This window comes from Halichondria panicea, chromosome 10 (genome assembly GCF_963675165.1).
Source record: "Halichondria panicea chromosome 10, odHalPani1.1, whole genome shotgun sequence".
In the NCBI taxonomy this organism is placed as follows: Eukaryota; Metazoa; Porifera; class Demospongiae; order Suberitida; family Halichondriidae; genus Halichondria; species Halichondria panicea.
Window position 1 is genome coordinate 1,054,744 of NC_087386.1, and position 16,934 is coordinate 1,071,677.

General features: G+C 40.9%; 3 protein-coding genes across 5 annotated transcripts in view; 2 read left to right on the plus strand and 1 right to left on the minus strand.

Moving 5' to 3' along the window:
- The window catches only part of LOC135343177 (spatacsin-like), a 157,933-nt gene that overhangs the window by 12,080 nt on the left and 128,919 nt on the right, over positions 1-16,934 (minus strand). The window lies entirely within an intron of this gene.
- LOC135343184 (TNF receptor-associated factor 5-like) lies at positions 10,360-13,440 on the plus strand. 3 transcript variants are annotated; one of them, XM_064540168.1, is made up of 10 exons: positions 10,360-10,465; positions 10,616-10,667; positions 10,889-10,951; positions 11,058-11,207; positions 11,491-11,550; positions 11,656-11,742; positions 12,369-12,431; positions 12,462-12,643; positions 12,883-13,007; positions 13,163-13,440. In XM_064540168.1, exons 1-10 carry the CDS (start codon positions 10,452-10,454, stop codon positions 13,342-13,344), a joined length of 978 nt encoding a protein of 325 aa, XP_064396238.1. In that variant the 5' UTR covers positions 10,360-10,451; the 3' UTR covers positions 13,345-13,440. The 3 variants fall into 3 exon arrangements, with proteins under 3 accessions (XP_064396238.1, XP_064396237.1, XP_064396239.1); XM_064540167.1 differs by having other exon boundaries at positions 12,369-12,643; XM_064540169.1 differs by lacking the exon at positions 11,491-11,550 and having other exon boundaries at positions 12,369-12,643.
- LOC135343196 (uncharacterized) lies at positions 13,553-16,805 on the plus strand. The gene is made up of 12 exons (XM_064540189.1): positions 13,553-13,608; positions 14,029-14,068; positions 14,152-14,199; positions 14,349-14,546; positions 14,608-14,628; positions 14,698-14,778; positions 14,873-14,914; positions 14,965-15,063; positions 15,242-15,289; positions 15,430-15,596; positions 15,773-15,918; positions 16,366-16,805. The coding sequence occupies exons 4-12, from the start codon at positions 14,529-14,531 to the stop codon at positions 16,413-16,415; spliced, it is 672 nt and encodes a 223-aa protein (XP_064396259.1). The 5' UTR covers positions 13,553-13,608; positions 14,029-14,068; positions 14,152-14,199; positions 14,349-14,528; the 3' UTR covers positions 16,416-16,805.

Sequence of the window (16,934 nt, forward strand, 5' to 3'; positions counted from 1 at the left end):
TTCTGATAAAACAGGATAAACTCCCGCTACTGTGGGATATCTATTATTAGCTCCGTGTGCTAGCCAACACAACCATAGACACACACACAAGGAACTGATCTAACTCACATGGTAGGGTAATTAAGTAATACACGATTGTGACATGTTAAGACAGATATAATTAGGGAGCTAGTATAGAATCAGTAAAGCACGACTTCAAAGAACTAGATAGTTCAGAATTGAAAGGTGAGTATTGAATTAACATTACGCAAAACGGGAGAATAATTCTAATAACTGCGTGCATGACTATAAAGTACATTCTAGAGCCACCAGTAACAACATGCGGTGAAGGCAGTTCTTAAGACAATCACATATTGGAATACCAGAAGCCTTTTGTTTAACCCACTAGGCTTTTGGATAGGAAGTACACCAGTGGGAGGTTACAACCCGCAAATAACACTTTATATAAATTATAGAGTGGAAAAACATCCCGCCACCATATGAGAAAACTATTATCAGCTCCGTGTGCTAGCCAACACAACCACAAACTGGTACACACAAGAACTAACTCATACTTACACGTTAGATATTAAATTAAGCAATACACGATCGAAACATAAAAAGTAAAAAGGCCTCCACAATCAATACTGCTTACACAGTAATACTGCTTACACAGTAATAGTATGTATATATATATACAGCCACTCACCTTTTCTCACAGTTACTTTGCTGGCTGTAGAATTCACGATGTTGGCATACTTTCTAGCGATACTGAACTGCTCTTTCTGAAGCAGCTGGCTCAGTACATACTCAGCATGTACCTCCACTTTAACTGTATGAAGGTGAAAGTGAAGGAAGTTTTCGTATACACAGCGATAAGGATGTAAAGACAACATCAACAAGTTTGTATTACTACCGTATAGCGCGAAATTTTCGAGGCACTTATATTTCGTGGATTGGCCTCTAAAAGCATTTTCGTTGCACAATGTTCGCGGAATGACTGCTTACCGGAAGCCACGCCTTTAAATCTTGCACGTTATAGCAGGTAAAGAACGATTTTCGTGGACTTAATTTTCGTGTAGGATTGCTAACCCACGAAATCCACGAAAATTAAGCCCCTCGAAAATTTCGCGCTATACGGTATATACGATCTTTGTGTTTGGATAGAAACATTAACATAAATACATGTTACATACATGTATGTTTGCTATGCTAAGAACATTTCAATTCGAAGAAACACTCCTGCTAGCCAGGGTACCTAGGATAATGGTACCTTACATACAGTCCACACCTAGGAGAGGGTAGACTAGTACTGGGGTTATAAAAGATCAATGAAAATGATGTGCTGGTTATATTGCACAGTGGGTTACGTGATACTGTCACTGACCTGTGCCAGTGTTTGAGTGTGTGATGATGTATCAAAGGCTTCAGTGAGGGCCGTGATGGTAGTGTGGGAGGCCAGACCAGCCTCTGTCAGGATCAGGGTCATTTGATACAGCTCTCCATACTTCAACACTGCAAGGGAGAGATCACGTGATTACAACACAACACAACACAACACAATGTACCTCCACCTTAGCCTGTGCTGTGTCATGTTTTTACAAGGAACAGAGACTGCCATTTTTTGCAGCACCACAGATGCACATGTTTCTCTAATTACCCACTTGTGGAGTCACATGATGCACGTACAGGGTGTGTATTAACCACGAGAATGTACTAACATAATTGTGGTTGCACAGCCCATGAATCGCGATCATATTGTTCCTATATGGTTTCATTCAGATATTCATAGACACGTACCGCTGGCAGTGCATTTGAAGTCCTGTCCGAACTGTGCCTCTGAGAGTAGGCGCAGGAGGTGTGACCTCTCAAAGGGGGTGGGGCATCTCACGAGCATGTGCATTGCCATGGTAGCAGCCATCTCATCCACCCACGCAGTGTCACCAATAGAGTGCTCCATACTGTACTGATGCACCTGTGTGTGTGTGTGTGTGTGTGTGTGTGTGTGTGTGGGGGGGGGGGGGTGTGAGGGGAAGAATTGTACTAATAATTATACTGTGTACTTAAAAAAATATATATATCTATAAGTAGTATTGCATCATAGTAGCTGGTTGATACATAAGCGATAAGTTTATACTGCAATGCTTGGTGAACAATGGCACGTTTTAGCATCAACAGAAACCATCTGCCACTAGTCTTGGAAAGGAGAGGTCCACTTACACCGATAATCAGATAAAGCTAATGGTTCAACTAAAAACTCTCTATTTGGAAAGTGAAAACTTAGCAAGACAATAGGTGGGTCAGATCTCAAACAATAAGCCCATAAAGAGTCTCAAGGATTGAGGGAAGTCTTTCACGCATTCTGATAGTATCCATGCAGTTTTAGAAGCAAGTTATATAAAGAATGCAGGGAAACCTTCTCATCGTGTCTTATGCCAATACATACAGTCATGCATGTATTGGCATAAACAGAACTATTTGACGCAGCAGGTGCAAGCCTGAGAACCGCTGAGTCACGTAGGTCAGCCACCCACATATCAGGGTGGAATTTGAGAAGCTGCTGAATCAACTCATTGAAACATGCACCCACTTCTTTAGGCAGTAGCTATTGTAATCTGAACCAGATATTGGTGCTTCTAAAGCCATATACACTTATTAATGGAAATACCAGGACGCCCACTCGATCAGTCCTTCCGCACACACTCTATTAAACAAGGCAATTAGGGATCAACAAACACTGTATACTCAATTGTCTAGCTAATCACAAGGTACGTAGACAAGACAAATCAAACAGCTTTATCACATCATTACCCACGCCAATAGTCCCACAGCATATGCAATATTGATTATCATAATAAACACTTCAGCCTTCACTTTGTTGAACTTATTATTTTTATTTGTATGGCACCAAAACATGAATTGTATAGAGTGGAGGTAGTTACCTTGTGTGTGCGCAGCAGGGGTAGAGTGATTGGTGTGTGTGTGTGTGTGTGGGGGGGTGTGCGTGTGTGCGTGTGTGCGTGCGTGTGTGCGTGTGTGGACACAAACATTAGCTGTTTGAGCAAACTAGGCACTTTCATGAACTGCTTTAACTGATAATGAGGCAGTAGTTAAAAATAATAGGCTTGAAACTTGTAGGCGGTCTTTAAAGGCGACAAAAAAAAATTGTTTTTTAATCGATCTAATCGTTGCTTTATAGATTCACGATCATTCCCGATTCACAATGATAATGTTATAATAAGGTCATTGTTATTGTATCATAGAAGCTCAACGCACGAGGTGAATGCTCATAGAGCATCTAGTTAAACAATGGATTTTGTACTGATGACCCTTTGCCAGTTTGAGTTAACGCAAGATATTCAATTCTATATTGAATGACCCTTTACCAGTTGACAATTTGAGCCACAAAACTATGTTTTATGTGGAACGTCCCTTTACCAGACAATTTGGAACAGGGTCATCGATACTAAAAACCGGAAACAAGTCTTACCATAGCAAGCTGCTAGTAATGGTCTCTCCAAGGCAATAGCATGGGCGAGTAGTGATCTCCATGGTGTCTTGCCAGCCTGGCATGAGAACAGGTCCTCAGGGAGGCCACTCTCCTCTATGGGGATGTAGGGCTCTACGGGGGGTGCTGCACAGGGGAGGGGAGGGGGTTGAAACTTGTAGCAGCTTTGTGCATTCATACAAACTCTGAATGCAAACTCAAACTCTAAGAATTATGCTGCCTCTACTGGGTCTCTCAGGACAATAGCACGTTTGATGCATGAAGCATGCTAATAGTAGATCATTGGTACAGCTCACGTGATACTGGAGTGGGTTGCTCATCAGACTCTTGTTTCTCCGTGGGGTGGTCCCTCTTCCTCCTCAGCTGGGGGTCCCCTGTCAACCTGGGGGGTGGCATCTCTTTTCAGGCCAACCTGTGGATAGGCTTGAATTAGCTCTACAACTATAGCTCACTGTGGGAGCATTTCGCAACATGGTGCAATCCCAAAAAAGTATACAGTAATGAGACCATGAGCTGTATTGGGGAAACATGTTGGTGCCTTTGAACACGCCCAGTAAACCATATTAGTAGCTCTGAGCTCTGAGCTCTGAATACAGCAAGTAAAAAATATTCCAAGCTACACTGACGCAATGCACTCTTATCCTTGAGTAGAAGTGTCGGTGTCCATGTGATTTAGAAGCCCTCAGCCACTTGTAGTACCCTCACTACGCTCGGGATACTAAATCAGTGCCTTTGGGCTTCTAAATCCCATAGACACCTCCAAAACAGTGTCTAACTATTATGTATAATACGTACCTCTAATACAAATTTACAATTTATACTGTGTACTGTACATGAACATATTCACGTACATGGTCTAATGACGGAGAGGTTCCCCTGGTAACCATTGACGACACGGCCAAGTGGAGGCGCTCCCGTAGAGACAGGTCCGAGAAGTGCTTGTCCACTATCAACAGAACCTGCAGTAAAGAGAGGCAAGAGCTGGCAGTTAAATCTCAAAGCAATATAAAGTATACTGATACTGATGCTGAGGTTGGATTGCAAACACACTACATGTATGCAAACTCAACATAATCTCCAGCGTACCTTCTGAGGTGGTATACTGCACAGCTGAAAGTGACAGAGAAGAGGCAGCCATTGTCCCTCCCTGGCACACACTGTGATGAACTCCAGTGATGGTGGCAGTTGGTGACATTGATTGAAGACTCCAGCACTCCTCTGCCTCTAGGCCGTGCCTGAGGGTAGCAGGAGATCAATGCTGATACTACTAGTAGACACTAAGCAGCTAGCCTGGTAAATGCATGTAGGAGTCAACCGTTATAGTCACATGATTGCATTGTTTGAGCTTCTCTACGGCTTATACAGGTGTGCTATTTAATAAATATGGAGTGCTGATTGAGCACCATTCCATATTCATTAGCTAATAATAACCGTGGGAAATGCATTAGGTACATAAGAGTGTCCTCTGTACGTGTGTGTACACTGTATATCCTATAGTGCTCACAGTTCCACTCCTCCAGAGGAGATCATGTGATGTACGTGTGAAGGACTCTAGTTGGGAGAGGAGAGAGCCGGCCAGGCTCATGTTGTCAGGGTTACAATGTAGCTGAACAAACTGGGCAGCTGCACGAAGGCAATAGAGAGAACAGTTAGCAATTCATATCCTATGAATACACAACTTACCAATTTTCTGGCAACTAGCCCTCTGGAAACAAGATGCTCATAGATTCACCCATGTACGTGTTGAGCTTCATCACATAGCAAACACTTTTTACCAGGAGTGATCGTGAATCGGGAATGATCGTGAATCTAGAAAGCAACGATTTAGAAAACGGTGTTTTTTGTCGCCTTCGAAGATCGCCTATATTTCTCACCCCAAAAAAATGTGCCTATTATGTTCAAAATTATGCCAGCATAATCTACCAACCCTATCCATGAGAGTGTCTAGTTCGCTCAAACAGCTCATTTTTGTGTCCACACACGCACGCATAAATCACTCTAGCGCACACACACAGAGTAATTAGCTACTAAAAAATGAAAAAAGAAAAAAAAAGTAATTAGCTATCGTTAGCAACTACGCCATGGCCATTATTAATTCCAGTATTTCTCTTGTGATTTTTTTTATATTTTTATTTTTATTACGTAATTTTATGCACATGGAATTCAATGTTTGTCGGTAGGAGTCTGCGGCTGCCAGGGCCAGGTTTCCTTCATAAATTGGTTTCCCAAATGTAGATTGTATTCCTTTTATGCACGTTATAGCGAAGAGAATGATGGCAAAACTCAGCCTACATCTTATCCAGCTCATGACAACAGAGTATGGTCTTTCTTGTTTTCTTGGTAACATGTCTGCTAGTCGTTTGTAGAACGTTGTTCCTTCCTTTCCTATGCTGCCTGTAGTTGAGAAGACGAGAGGTGTAATGTTACTACGTTTTAAACTCTTTGCCATTAATTGTGTTCTCTTTTATTGGCTGCCTCATGTTGTTTGTGGATGGTGGCGGTGTCTTTGGAGTGATAACAGGGCGCATTTGGGTGAAATACTCTCACATCAGTTTAGGAATGCATCCTGTGTTGGGTTCCAGAAACCACGTGCTTTGATGTTAGGGCGAGCCTCATCACCATCATCGCTGATCTGTAGGTGAAGGTTTCTCCACTCAAAGGCTGCAGGGGAGCAATATTATATATGACAGACACTTGTGACAGCAGATTCGCGATTAAGTCTCATAATCGGGAAACCTCCCCTCTTTTATATGTCATCGCATGGTTGATTGTGAAAGGGGAGCTGCAAACACATGTCCCTGCGGTGCTCCGTATCTCCTAGCCATAGCGAAGATGTAATGAGTCTCTGAATTCATCTTTGTTAAAAAAGAAACCATGTTCTTCGATTGCTTAGCCACAGTGAAGCACCCTTTTCTTTGGCGTAGAAAATTGTCTATTTTGCTAGATCGTTGGCGGTACTGATATCTCTCAGTCGATGCATTTCTATAATGTTCATCCTTGCTTCGCTTATATATTCTAGTGACACTGATCCCTCATGGCTTTGGGCAGTGATTAAGTTCACCATGGGTGTTGTTATAGTTACGGAGGCATTGAATTAAATGACTGTGAATTTGTGGGCTTTGTGATTCCTAGACCACCCAGTCTTGATGGTAAGGCAGTGATGTCTCTTTCAATTTTGGAGCAGGGGGGCGGCTGATGATGGCAGGCAGGATACTTTGGTGGATTGCATCCTCAAGGAGTTGCATTAGATCTTGAATGTCTGGTATAGTTCTAGCGATAAACGACCATCAACATAGACTGCCATGGACCAATGCTGAGTTAGTATACTGTTATGTCTGCCATTAAGTTCCGATTTCTTTAACCCAGGCATTCACTTTCTTAACAACAAAATCATCTCTAGACTCATTAGACCAATGACTGCACCAAAATGACGAGTACCGCCGGTGGTGCTATGTACGTTTGTCCCTTCAAACAGTGCTTTTGCATTCTCCTCGAATTGGGCCCAGAGTTAAAATGCAATCCCACCATTTCCTTAGATTTAAGCATGAGCCAGCACAGCTCGCATCATCGACGTACCAAACTTGCTTGATTTCTGAGTGACTGTTATGTAGCCCGGCTACATAACAGTCACTCAGAAATTGTAGACATCGCCATAGCGAGGGGATCCCTGGGTGGTATCTTTACAGGGTAATTTCTCTACTGATTTCTTGGGACTACCATCCTCACTTGATTGCGAGGATGAGTTGTTAGCACCTGAAATAGTTGAGCAGATGATGGGCAGAGCATTAAAAATATTCTCAGCGTCTATTCAGGAGGGCCCCTTCTGCTTCGGGGTTGTTAAATATTTGTCTCATGGCATGGATTGCTGCTTCACAACCTTGCAAGGGCCAGCTGCATCTTGAATGTCAGGGGAGAGGAGGATCCACAGGATAGCTTTGGAAATTATTCGGTTTGGGATTTTACTTGATGCCGATTAGCCTTACACATTTACACATTCTAACCTGTACATGTAGCGAGCTATACAATAGTTGAAACTTTACTAGAAAAGTATAAAGTTGCTTTTTTAGTTTTAACAAAGTTGGATGATGAAAAGATTCTCTTGAGCAGTCCTAGTTTTTTTTACGCTTTAGCAGAGATTGCCAAATGAGTCCTATACATTTTATTGGACAGCGAAGAGTTTGGCTAGAGTGCACAAGGAGGTTTGAGGTGGTGGAGACTATGAGAGACGTTGTCAAACAACTTTTTGAAATGAGAACTTGTTGTAAACTAAGCTTTTTAGCACTTTCGAAACAGAGCACAGTTACTATAATTGTAGTGAAATGAGTCTGTAGTTAGAGGCAGAATATTTTTCACCAGATTTCAAAACTGGCACTAGCAGTGAGGTTTCCACTCAGTGAAAAAGATGATGAAGCACTTGATATAGCCTGAAGCGAAAGGTTTGTAAGATTTTTGGCCTGATAGATTCTAGGCCAGACGCTTTGTGGGGGTTAAGGTTTGACAGTGCTGTGAGGACTTGTTGCCCAGTGAGTGGGCAGATCAAAGCAATCCAGTGCTCAGTATATGCATCACTGCCATGGCTACCATATATTGCACTGCATTAAATGGCATAATGCACTGGATTATATGCACTTGCACTGTGTTTAAATGCAGTAGATTTCTTTAAGAGATATCCATTTGGGACTTATGCCCCACTATCCCACCCAATACTCAGTTGGTCCCTTTTATAGGCTACTACCTTTACAACTACTAGTGGGAAGAAAACCTAAAAAATTTACTATGAAATTCAGCAAAACTAATGAATACACTAAATTCCTTCAAAACACATGTCTTTTATTACGATTTATATGACCAGTCAGACGAGTTTAACGTCATTGGGCAACAAGTTAGTTATTGCCGGCGCCCTCGTGCAACATGCCATATATTGCACTGGATGACTCCAGTGCAATATATGGCATGTTGCACTCTGGCTGGGCAATAACTAATACTTATATACTGTGCTTACTAGCGATGGCAGAGCATAGAAATCATTTATAGAAATCCCATTTGAGCTGCATATTTTAGAGTTTTAGCCATGCATGCAGTTGGTTTCCATTCTTTGAGGTGTAGTCTGGGTAGATAGTGTATTACCTGGATGTCATAAAAAGTTAGGATATCAATCGCATGAATATCGGATCAGCATTTCACTGCCCCCAATGTATTTTGAGATGCTGACACAGGATTCTGTATGCTGGTACTTGTACCCTAACCTCTATGGCGCTCCATTTGTTTCATTATTCAATAGTGAAGAATATTGACAAGGATGTGTGTGATTGTCAATAATAATAGGTTGCCTATTGTCAATGATTATCCAGTGATTGCCAATAACTATCGTCATGTTTGTCATTATATTCAACTTATTGTCAATAATTAAGTAATGTTTGTCAATGATTGCTGAATTTATTGTCAATAATTTTCAGGTCAATAATTGCTCGAATTATTAGCCAATACAGTACAACCTCGATTATCCGGACACCTTGGTTCTAGAGGCAGGCCGGATAACCGAATAGATAAACCACGCCTTGATTCACCCACTTTATTGTGATAAACAGCAGTGCCACATGGTTGTCTGCGCATGCGCAGAAGAAAAGCAGGCCTGTCTCCATAGTAACAGCTGCAACGCGCATGCGCATATAAAGGACACGCCCATTTCTGAATTATTAAATTGCAAGCCGGATAATCGAGGTTCCGGATAATGGAGGGCCGGATAACCGAGGTTGTACTGTAGCTAATTATCATCAAGTGTTGCCGAATAATTATTATTCAATGTCCCTGCTCTATTCGAATCTATATAGGTCACATTCACACCCACGTATTCCTGAATTTCCTGCTCAACTGCCGTGTCATCACCCCATGAACAATGAAAGAGATGCCACAGCTCTTGTCTAGTTTATGTGCATGCTGTGAATGTGACCTAGATTCTAGAATGGAGCAGGGACATTGAACGGTAACACTTGATGATCATTATTGGCCAATAATTCGAACAATTATTGACCAAAAAAAAGATAAAAATTATTGACAATAAATTCACAAACATTACTTAGTTATTGACAATAAGTTGACAAACATGACGATAGTTATTGACAATCCACTGGATAATCATTGACAATAGGCAACCCAATTATTGACAATCACACACATCCTTGTGTCAATATTTTTTTCACTATATCGTACTTGAAGGATGTCACGTACCAAAATAATATATACGCTCTCAATAATTATTGTCGTCTTTTTTATATTTTTAGTTTTGTACCATCAACCCAACTTCCAACCTAGAGATAGCCAATTTAATTTTAGTGCCTTTTATGGTAAATTCTATTGACCTGCTGACCTGTTTGTGGCTTTACCAACTTTGATAGCCAGTAGTAAAGTAAAGAGATGGCAATTTAGCTAAAGCTACCTAACTATTAGAGTTATAAAGTTTGCTGAATACTAACACAATGTAGTTAGTTACAGTTAAGTAGTACATCATCTAGGTTGATTGTGCCATAATTATATGACTATCATCTAGGTTGATTGTGCCATAATTATATGACTATAATATGTAGCCAGTTGGCCTTACTGCACTGGTATACCAGGCTATAGTCACCCAGACACTACACAATGTGACACTACCAGATGGGCTCAAGGCATTCACTCAAGGTAAAGTCACACTAACTGACTGTGTATTCTCATACTGCTTTCATAACCTGTTTGTGAGCATTGGTCATTTGGCAGAGTCATTGGCAGAGTCATTCCTGGCCGGGGGGCAATTGCTAGTGCCAAACTCACTTCCCATTTCCAATAATTAGACTGCATCCTGTTTAGCCTAATTGCTGATTACATTCCTTACAACATTCCAACATAATTACAACAGTTTATAAGACTGCAAGCTCAAGCTCATGATAGCATTTACTATCTATGGTGATAGTTTCTAAAGACTTTTCTCATGTTTCTAATGATGTAAGTACTCACTCTAGTGCAGTATTAAATACTGTGTTCATGTACACTGCTGCATGGCTGTAGGCCTAGCGCCTAGATAATAGCCTGTGCATTTTTATTTTCATTGGTTTGTGCAGAAGTTGTTCACTGATAATTACATTATCTGTCCAGGGCCCAAGCTAACCAAGAACCCTCAGAGTCATACAGTCCCAGAGCAAATGAGGTGAGTCTCTCAAGTGTGGTGATTTTCCATATCATTTGACCATTGTGCAAACTGTTTTCTCCATTGTGCAAACTGTTTTCGAATTGAAAGTCTCTATCTTCGTACTCAGCTTGTTTTGTGTAGTGAACACTGCATTGATTATACAAAACTGCAAACTTTAGCGTAGACTTCACAACAAATAATTAATTTGCAGTTGTATTTATTATTGAAATGTTCTGCAGGCGCAGTGTCCTGACAATGATACAGAGTTTGTCAGTGAAGTACCATTACAGGCCTCAGTTCAGGTAATTCAAACTGCACTCCATTTATTGCGGCTTTATCTTTTCGATGTACATGTATCAATCATGTGTTTATAGCTATGATAATACTCTTTCTTAAACCTACATACAGGCCACTGATGACGGTGGGTCATCAGCTGCTGTATATCCCTCTCTGAGACAACCCACCACAGAGTGCCCTCACCTCAACCCTCATGCACTGGTTGTGCAGTCACTGGGAATCAGTACCTCTATGCAACTAGTAGACTCATCTGTGCAATTTGTAAGTTAGTGTACATCTTTAGCACACCTCCCAATTCAATGTTATAGCCTAGTTTAGAGTTTAATTGTACAATGGTTTGCATTAGAACTCCTACATCAATTGCACATGGCCTGTGTGTTTGCTATAGTTACGAGTTAAGAGTTCAATGGTTTGCATTAGCACTTCCCCCTAAAATCTCCTGAGACGTGCTATTAGAATTCAATATTAATCGTAGCAACTGCAGCCATAATGTATTTACATTCCTTGACCAAGTCATAATTATCATGCTATCCTGGTATCCCAGGTAGATTGTTTTCCTTTTCCTGACACTGATTTCCCATTGTCTGTAGAGGAGAGTCAGGAAGTAAGCATCATATCCATACTACTCTTAATATTTGGCAGCATACAGCACTGCAGTTTACAAACAACACCTTTATGAGTAAATAAGCATGCTAATTCTTCTCTGTAGGGAATCTCAGGAGCCAGTAGGATCGTGGTGTCTACTGGGTTTACCTTCAACTATGAGCAAGTGAAGTTTCAAGAGAGGCATGTTTGGGTATGTCTTTCTGTTTGCACACTAGCTTGAATAATGGTAGCCGTAAGATGACCTGTTGGACATTGTTTGTTAATGTCTGGTTTGAAAGATACTACAATTGTTATCCCAAATTGTTTTTGTTTGATTTTGGTCTATAAGTGTACTTTTTGTGTACTCCAGTTTCTCTGACTAGTAGTCTTCTAGTCTGACCAAAATAGATTTACAAACCTTTTCCTATTGGTTATGAGGTGATCAAAAGCAGAGGAGGTACGACATCCGCGTATCATTCGCGTGTCTTTAACACACACATTCCGAAGTTTGACCTAAGGAATGTGTGTCTAAAACGTTTCCTTTGACACGCGGATGTCGTACCTCCTCTGGATCAAAAGGATGTACACATTGAGTGTCATAAGATCACATGTGGTTAGCTCTATTTTGTGGGAGAAACCCCACTGTTTGAATACCGCCTGTTTTAAAATCATCATGCATTTAATCAAATTTTGGTGGGGGAATTCCTATTGTATATGCTGTGTATGTGTTGGTAAACTCCCCAACTTACTAGCTAAGTCATGCAGCTATACATGTATGCTAGCCCACTTTGTATCGTTTTTGAATACAGATGATTGATTCATGTTGCTTACCCCCAGGTCTCAAAAGACCAAATGCACCATATTACAACAGATCAACCAATGGAGGACCAACCAATGGAGGTCCAACCAATGGAGGACCAACCAATGGAGGACCAACCAATGGAGGACCAACCATCTCCATCCTCGCATACCTGCACAGGAGAGCTCGAGTTAAAGGCTGTCACTTCCAACGGCACAGTGATATGGAAGATTCCCGACATTACCAGACAAAGGAGTGAGGCCATTGAGGGGAAGACACAGTGTCTATACAGTCCGTACTTCTATACTGTATGGTGAGTGTAGGGTGGGGTAATGGTAATCAATGTTGAGAACAGGCATTTAGGGAATGCTTTATTTCTAACACCTGGTGCCACGGTTGGTATAATGATCATTAGGTGTTTCTGGTTTCCATTCCATATAGATTCTGTGGAATGTGTCTGGGTATTCAAGTTAGGTTGCCTAGTAGCTTGTATCCCTTGACTAGCTGTTGTGTGTGCATATATTGATATTTACACATCTCTCACACGTACAGTGGCTGCAAGGTTTGTCTGCGGCTGTACCTCAATGGAGATGGCATGGGGAAGGGAACTCACATCTCCTTGTTCATTGATTGTGACAAATTGCCATTCAAAAGGAAGATATCACTCACTCTGATTGGTAAGTGTACCGTCATTAGTGACTGTCATTGGTGGTCGTTTTGTAAAAACTCTTTCCTGTGTTTACACAAGTTTTAGAACACAAGTTTAGATACATATAGGACAAGGTTTTAATATCAAGAGATCAATATTAATTACTATGTTTCATTCTTGCAGATCAGAAACAGATAAAGCACCCCATCTCTCAAGTGCTCAAGCCTCCTGCTCCTCAAATGGACAACTCTCAGTCTGAAATGAACATTGCATCTGGCTTTCCCATGTTTGCTAAGCAAGCTGCTCTTGATTCTAACTCGTACCTCCATAATGATTGCATGTATCTGAAGTGTAGTGCATCATAGTTAGCTAGTTCCTTAATTTTCAGTTCGTTTTGTACGTTTGTTCATTATAATAATTCTCATCTTGTGTACAATCATGATGTGTTTCTGGTCATGTGATCCACTGAAAAATTTTTGGGTGAGGTCGAATTCAGTGTGATTCTGAAAAACAGCAGCATGTTACCTCTGGGCTTACTTTAAACCTGTTTGACTGGTTGAGCTCATCAGGAGGTGTGTACATGGGGCCTACCAACCCTATAGAGAAGGGCGTGACCTGATTCACCCAGTGTAAGTTTCAATGCTAGCTAACTGTAGATTGGTAGCTGTAGAAGCAAATGCTGGGTTGTTTAGGCTTTTTGCAGCGCATAAAAGAATCCATATGGTTGTAGTCCACTGGCTCTGGTTGTAGTCTAGTAACACAAGATGTCATGGACAGTGAGCGCCGGGGGTGGCTGTAAAATTTACAGTAACCCCCGCTATACACTAACGGAGATCGTTAATTAACCCGCGCGTTGGCCATGGCCAAAGTGGCAAAGGATGCAAAGATGTGCATAGTATCTATCCATGTTTTATGTGAAGTTATTTAGTGAGTCTAGTCTAGTGTATGATTGTACAGTCAAAGCACTAATAAAGGAGCAATACTGGTATCAATGTAAGCAGTAGAAGGCTAGTTTTGCACAATGTTATGAGCTTGCTTGTTGCATGCAGGGCTGACAGGCTTCCTTTAGATGATTGCTACGACTCAGAGGTGAGCTCATTCTTTGTATTATTATTCATATGCAAACATCTACTGATCTATTAAATGTCCAATTATTTACTTGCATGTCGTAGGAGGAAGAATCGTTTTCAAGCGGTTTTTCTCCACCTTTAGCAGTGCAGGTATGTAAATTTTGCATTAGCTAGCTAGCTAAGTTCATTGCCACTAATTTTTCGAGCTAGGTTAAATGCTAAAAGACAAAAGCGTAAAAATTATGTTGCATGCATGTTAATTGGCAATCCCCACTGTATAACTCCATAATTATATGTAGGCAGGACCGCATAATGGAGAGCTGGTTGTGGATGGGATTACTGCTCCTCCTGTAACAGCTGCTGCAAACCACAGCAACCATGATTCCTTGGGACCTTTGTTACCTTCGCTACCTTTGTTACTGCCACCTTTTGTGTACCACTTCCAAGCCAACATCGAACTTGATGTGATAATAGCTAGCATGGAAGACAATGCCATGGTAAGTAAGCTCTCCTATGTACCACATGTGGTATTAAAGTTTCATTCTTTCCCACATGTAGTTGCAGCAAGAAACCAATGAGGTCAGTTAAAGTTTTTTAGTGTGTGTGTTGGTTCATGATTGTGGTGCTTCAGTGTCTTTGTTTTATTAGGGCCATAACGGACCTTCTGCCCTGATTGTGGGCCATCATATACACCACCTCCCTCTGTTGCCAAGACAAGTACACGATCAGGTCAACTTCCCTCAAGTTTTTTCAGCTTTAACATATTGCATGTTTGTTTGTATTAGTGAAGAATGCCTCTATTTTTTCTGTCGTTTCTCTACAGGTAAATGTTGCACCCAATGTCCCTCAGCAAGAGAGCCAAGAAGTGAGTTTCTGTTTCATATTAAGTCCTTGATTTTATTGTTCTGCTTTCAGGGACAACAAGGACGTTCTGAACTGGTGGGGAGTCGGCTACTCACTCTACCTGAGGAGCTGCTCCAAGGATGGTTGAATCATTATCACAATATTCGTAGGGTAAGTAAACGAGTAGCAGTAACCTTAAGACTTGTTACGTTGTTGCATATGGCACCCATAACGCATCCTAGCATCGTTGGGATGCCTTTAAGTCTTCTTAGGCTTCTGATGCATGCATGACTGCCTCTCCTACATTGTTATTGATCAGTGTGGTTTCAAACATAATAATGGTTTACAGGGTCAATCACGTTTAGTAGGAACGCAGTTCTTGGAAAGAAATGCTGAGGTTAGTACATGCAATGACTGTTTACACGCACAAAAACACTAAAAGGATGATAATCGATGATTGCAACCAAAATTAATGCTTTAGTGCATACACAGTCTATTAATATACGATGCCATTGAGTTTTGCAAACTATTTCCCAGGTTCTACCACGACATCCCAGCATTGCAATATGGAGACAGTGTCGGCCTCAGCAAGCTGATTATGATCGTTCCTGTGTTCTCCGAGTGGGAAATGTCAGGATGTTAAAGGATAAAGCTCGCCAGGGAATTGGAGTGTGTCTAACCAGTCCACCATTCTATATCAAAGGGTAAGTTGCCACTTGCTTATCTATAGAAGTTAGAGCACCGAGGTGCATTCAGTTAACCCCACACCACTTTCCCTGTGCAATCACAATATTCAAACAAGGAACCTGGCCATGTGTACACTTATTGTACAGATATCGAATACAACATTTATAATAACTGCTTTCTCTCATACACACAGTTACAGGGTGTGTGTGCGAGTGTACCTGAATGGAGATGGTATTGGGGGAGCTACTCATCTCTCTGTATTCTTAGTACTGATGCATGGGGAGTTTGACACTCTACTGCAATGGCCGTTCAGGCAACAAGTCACTGTAACACTTCAAGGTGAGCTATTGCATTATGCATGTGGTGAGTTGCCTAACTTTAATACCCATACAACAGAAAACCCATTTTTGGAAAATGTTGTTGTTGGTTGTGGTGTGTAGCAACAATGGTGTGAACCACATCATAGGCTTACATTATGATAACAAATCTAGCGGGTTTACTTAGGTTTACTTGTAGTTTAATTGTCTAGTTTGTCCATTTATGGAATTTTAGGTATTATGTTTATACAAATGTTAGCTAATATTATAGCTATATCGTGGGTGGACCTTTATTCACAGCTTCACCTGTTGTTTTTCTAAGCCCCATGGGAGTACTTCCTCCGCCTTGCATTCTCAACTAGCATATAGCTGTACACAATGAGTGGGTGTAGTAGACATTGCAATTATTGTACCGTGAATGAATATGATCATCTTTATCCCCCCTGTACACGTACATGTACACATACAGACCAGCTGTCTGACCATGATACACTCTTCTTGAGGGTCACACTGCGATGAACTGACACATTTTGCACGGATTAACATGTGAATAAGTGAACCATGGCAATAATTATCAAACAAGTATGCTATAGTTTTGTGTAATGTCAATTCTGTCACTTATCACATCCTTATATTTATATCACCCCCCCCCAATCATCGACACAGGTGTATAGTATAATTATAGTACCCCACTCCACCACTTAAGCATTTTTCTGTCTCTCTCAAATCTGTGGTTCAATAATTTATATCATTTTGAGATACAGTACATGAGCATGCCAATTATAAATACCATTAAATATTGATAACATGTCACATGCATGCTACGCCACCTCGTGCAATTACTATCCTTGCCATGCCAGTGCTTGTAAGGTGTTTAAACAATTTTTTTTTTTTTCAAAATTAAATGCATTCCTATAATAATTATAATTATATCTTAATTAATATCAGCAGCTAGTGTGTCGTTAATGATATAAATGAGCCCGTGGTTTTACTAGGGTAGCCAATCTACATAATAATTATACAGCAATTATAAATGCA

Excerpts from the sequence above, each read along its gene's own strand:
- LOC135343184 (XM_064540167.1), top strand. Across the intron at positions 10,668-10,888 it reads ACAGTCCCAGAGCAAATGAG|GCGCAGTGTCCTGACAATGA; the intron begins GTGAGTCTCTCA and ends AATGTTCTGCAG. Across the intron at positions 11,743-12,368 it reads TTCAAGAGAGGCATGTTTGG|GTCTCAAAAGACCAAATGCA; the intron begins GTATGTCTTTCT and ends GCTTACCCCCAG.
- LOC135343196 (XM_064540189.1), top strand. Across the intron at positions 14,629-14,697 it reads TGCAGCAAGAAACCAATGAG|GGCCATAACGGACCTTCTGC; the intron begins GTCAGTTAAAGT and ends TTGTTTTATTAG. Across the intron at positions 15,064-15,241 it reads ATTATCACAATATTCGTAGG|GGTCAATCACGTTTAGTAGG; the intron begins GTAAGTAAACGA and ends AATGGTTTACAG.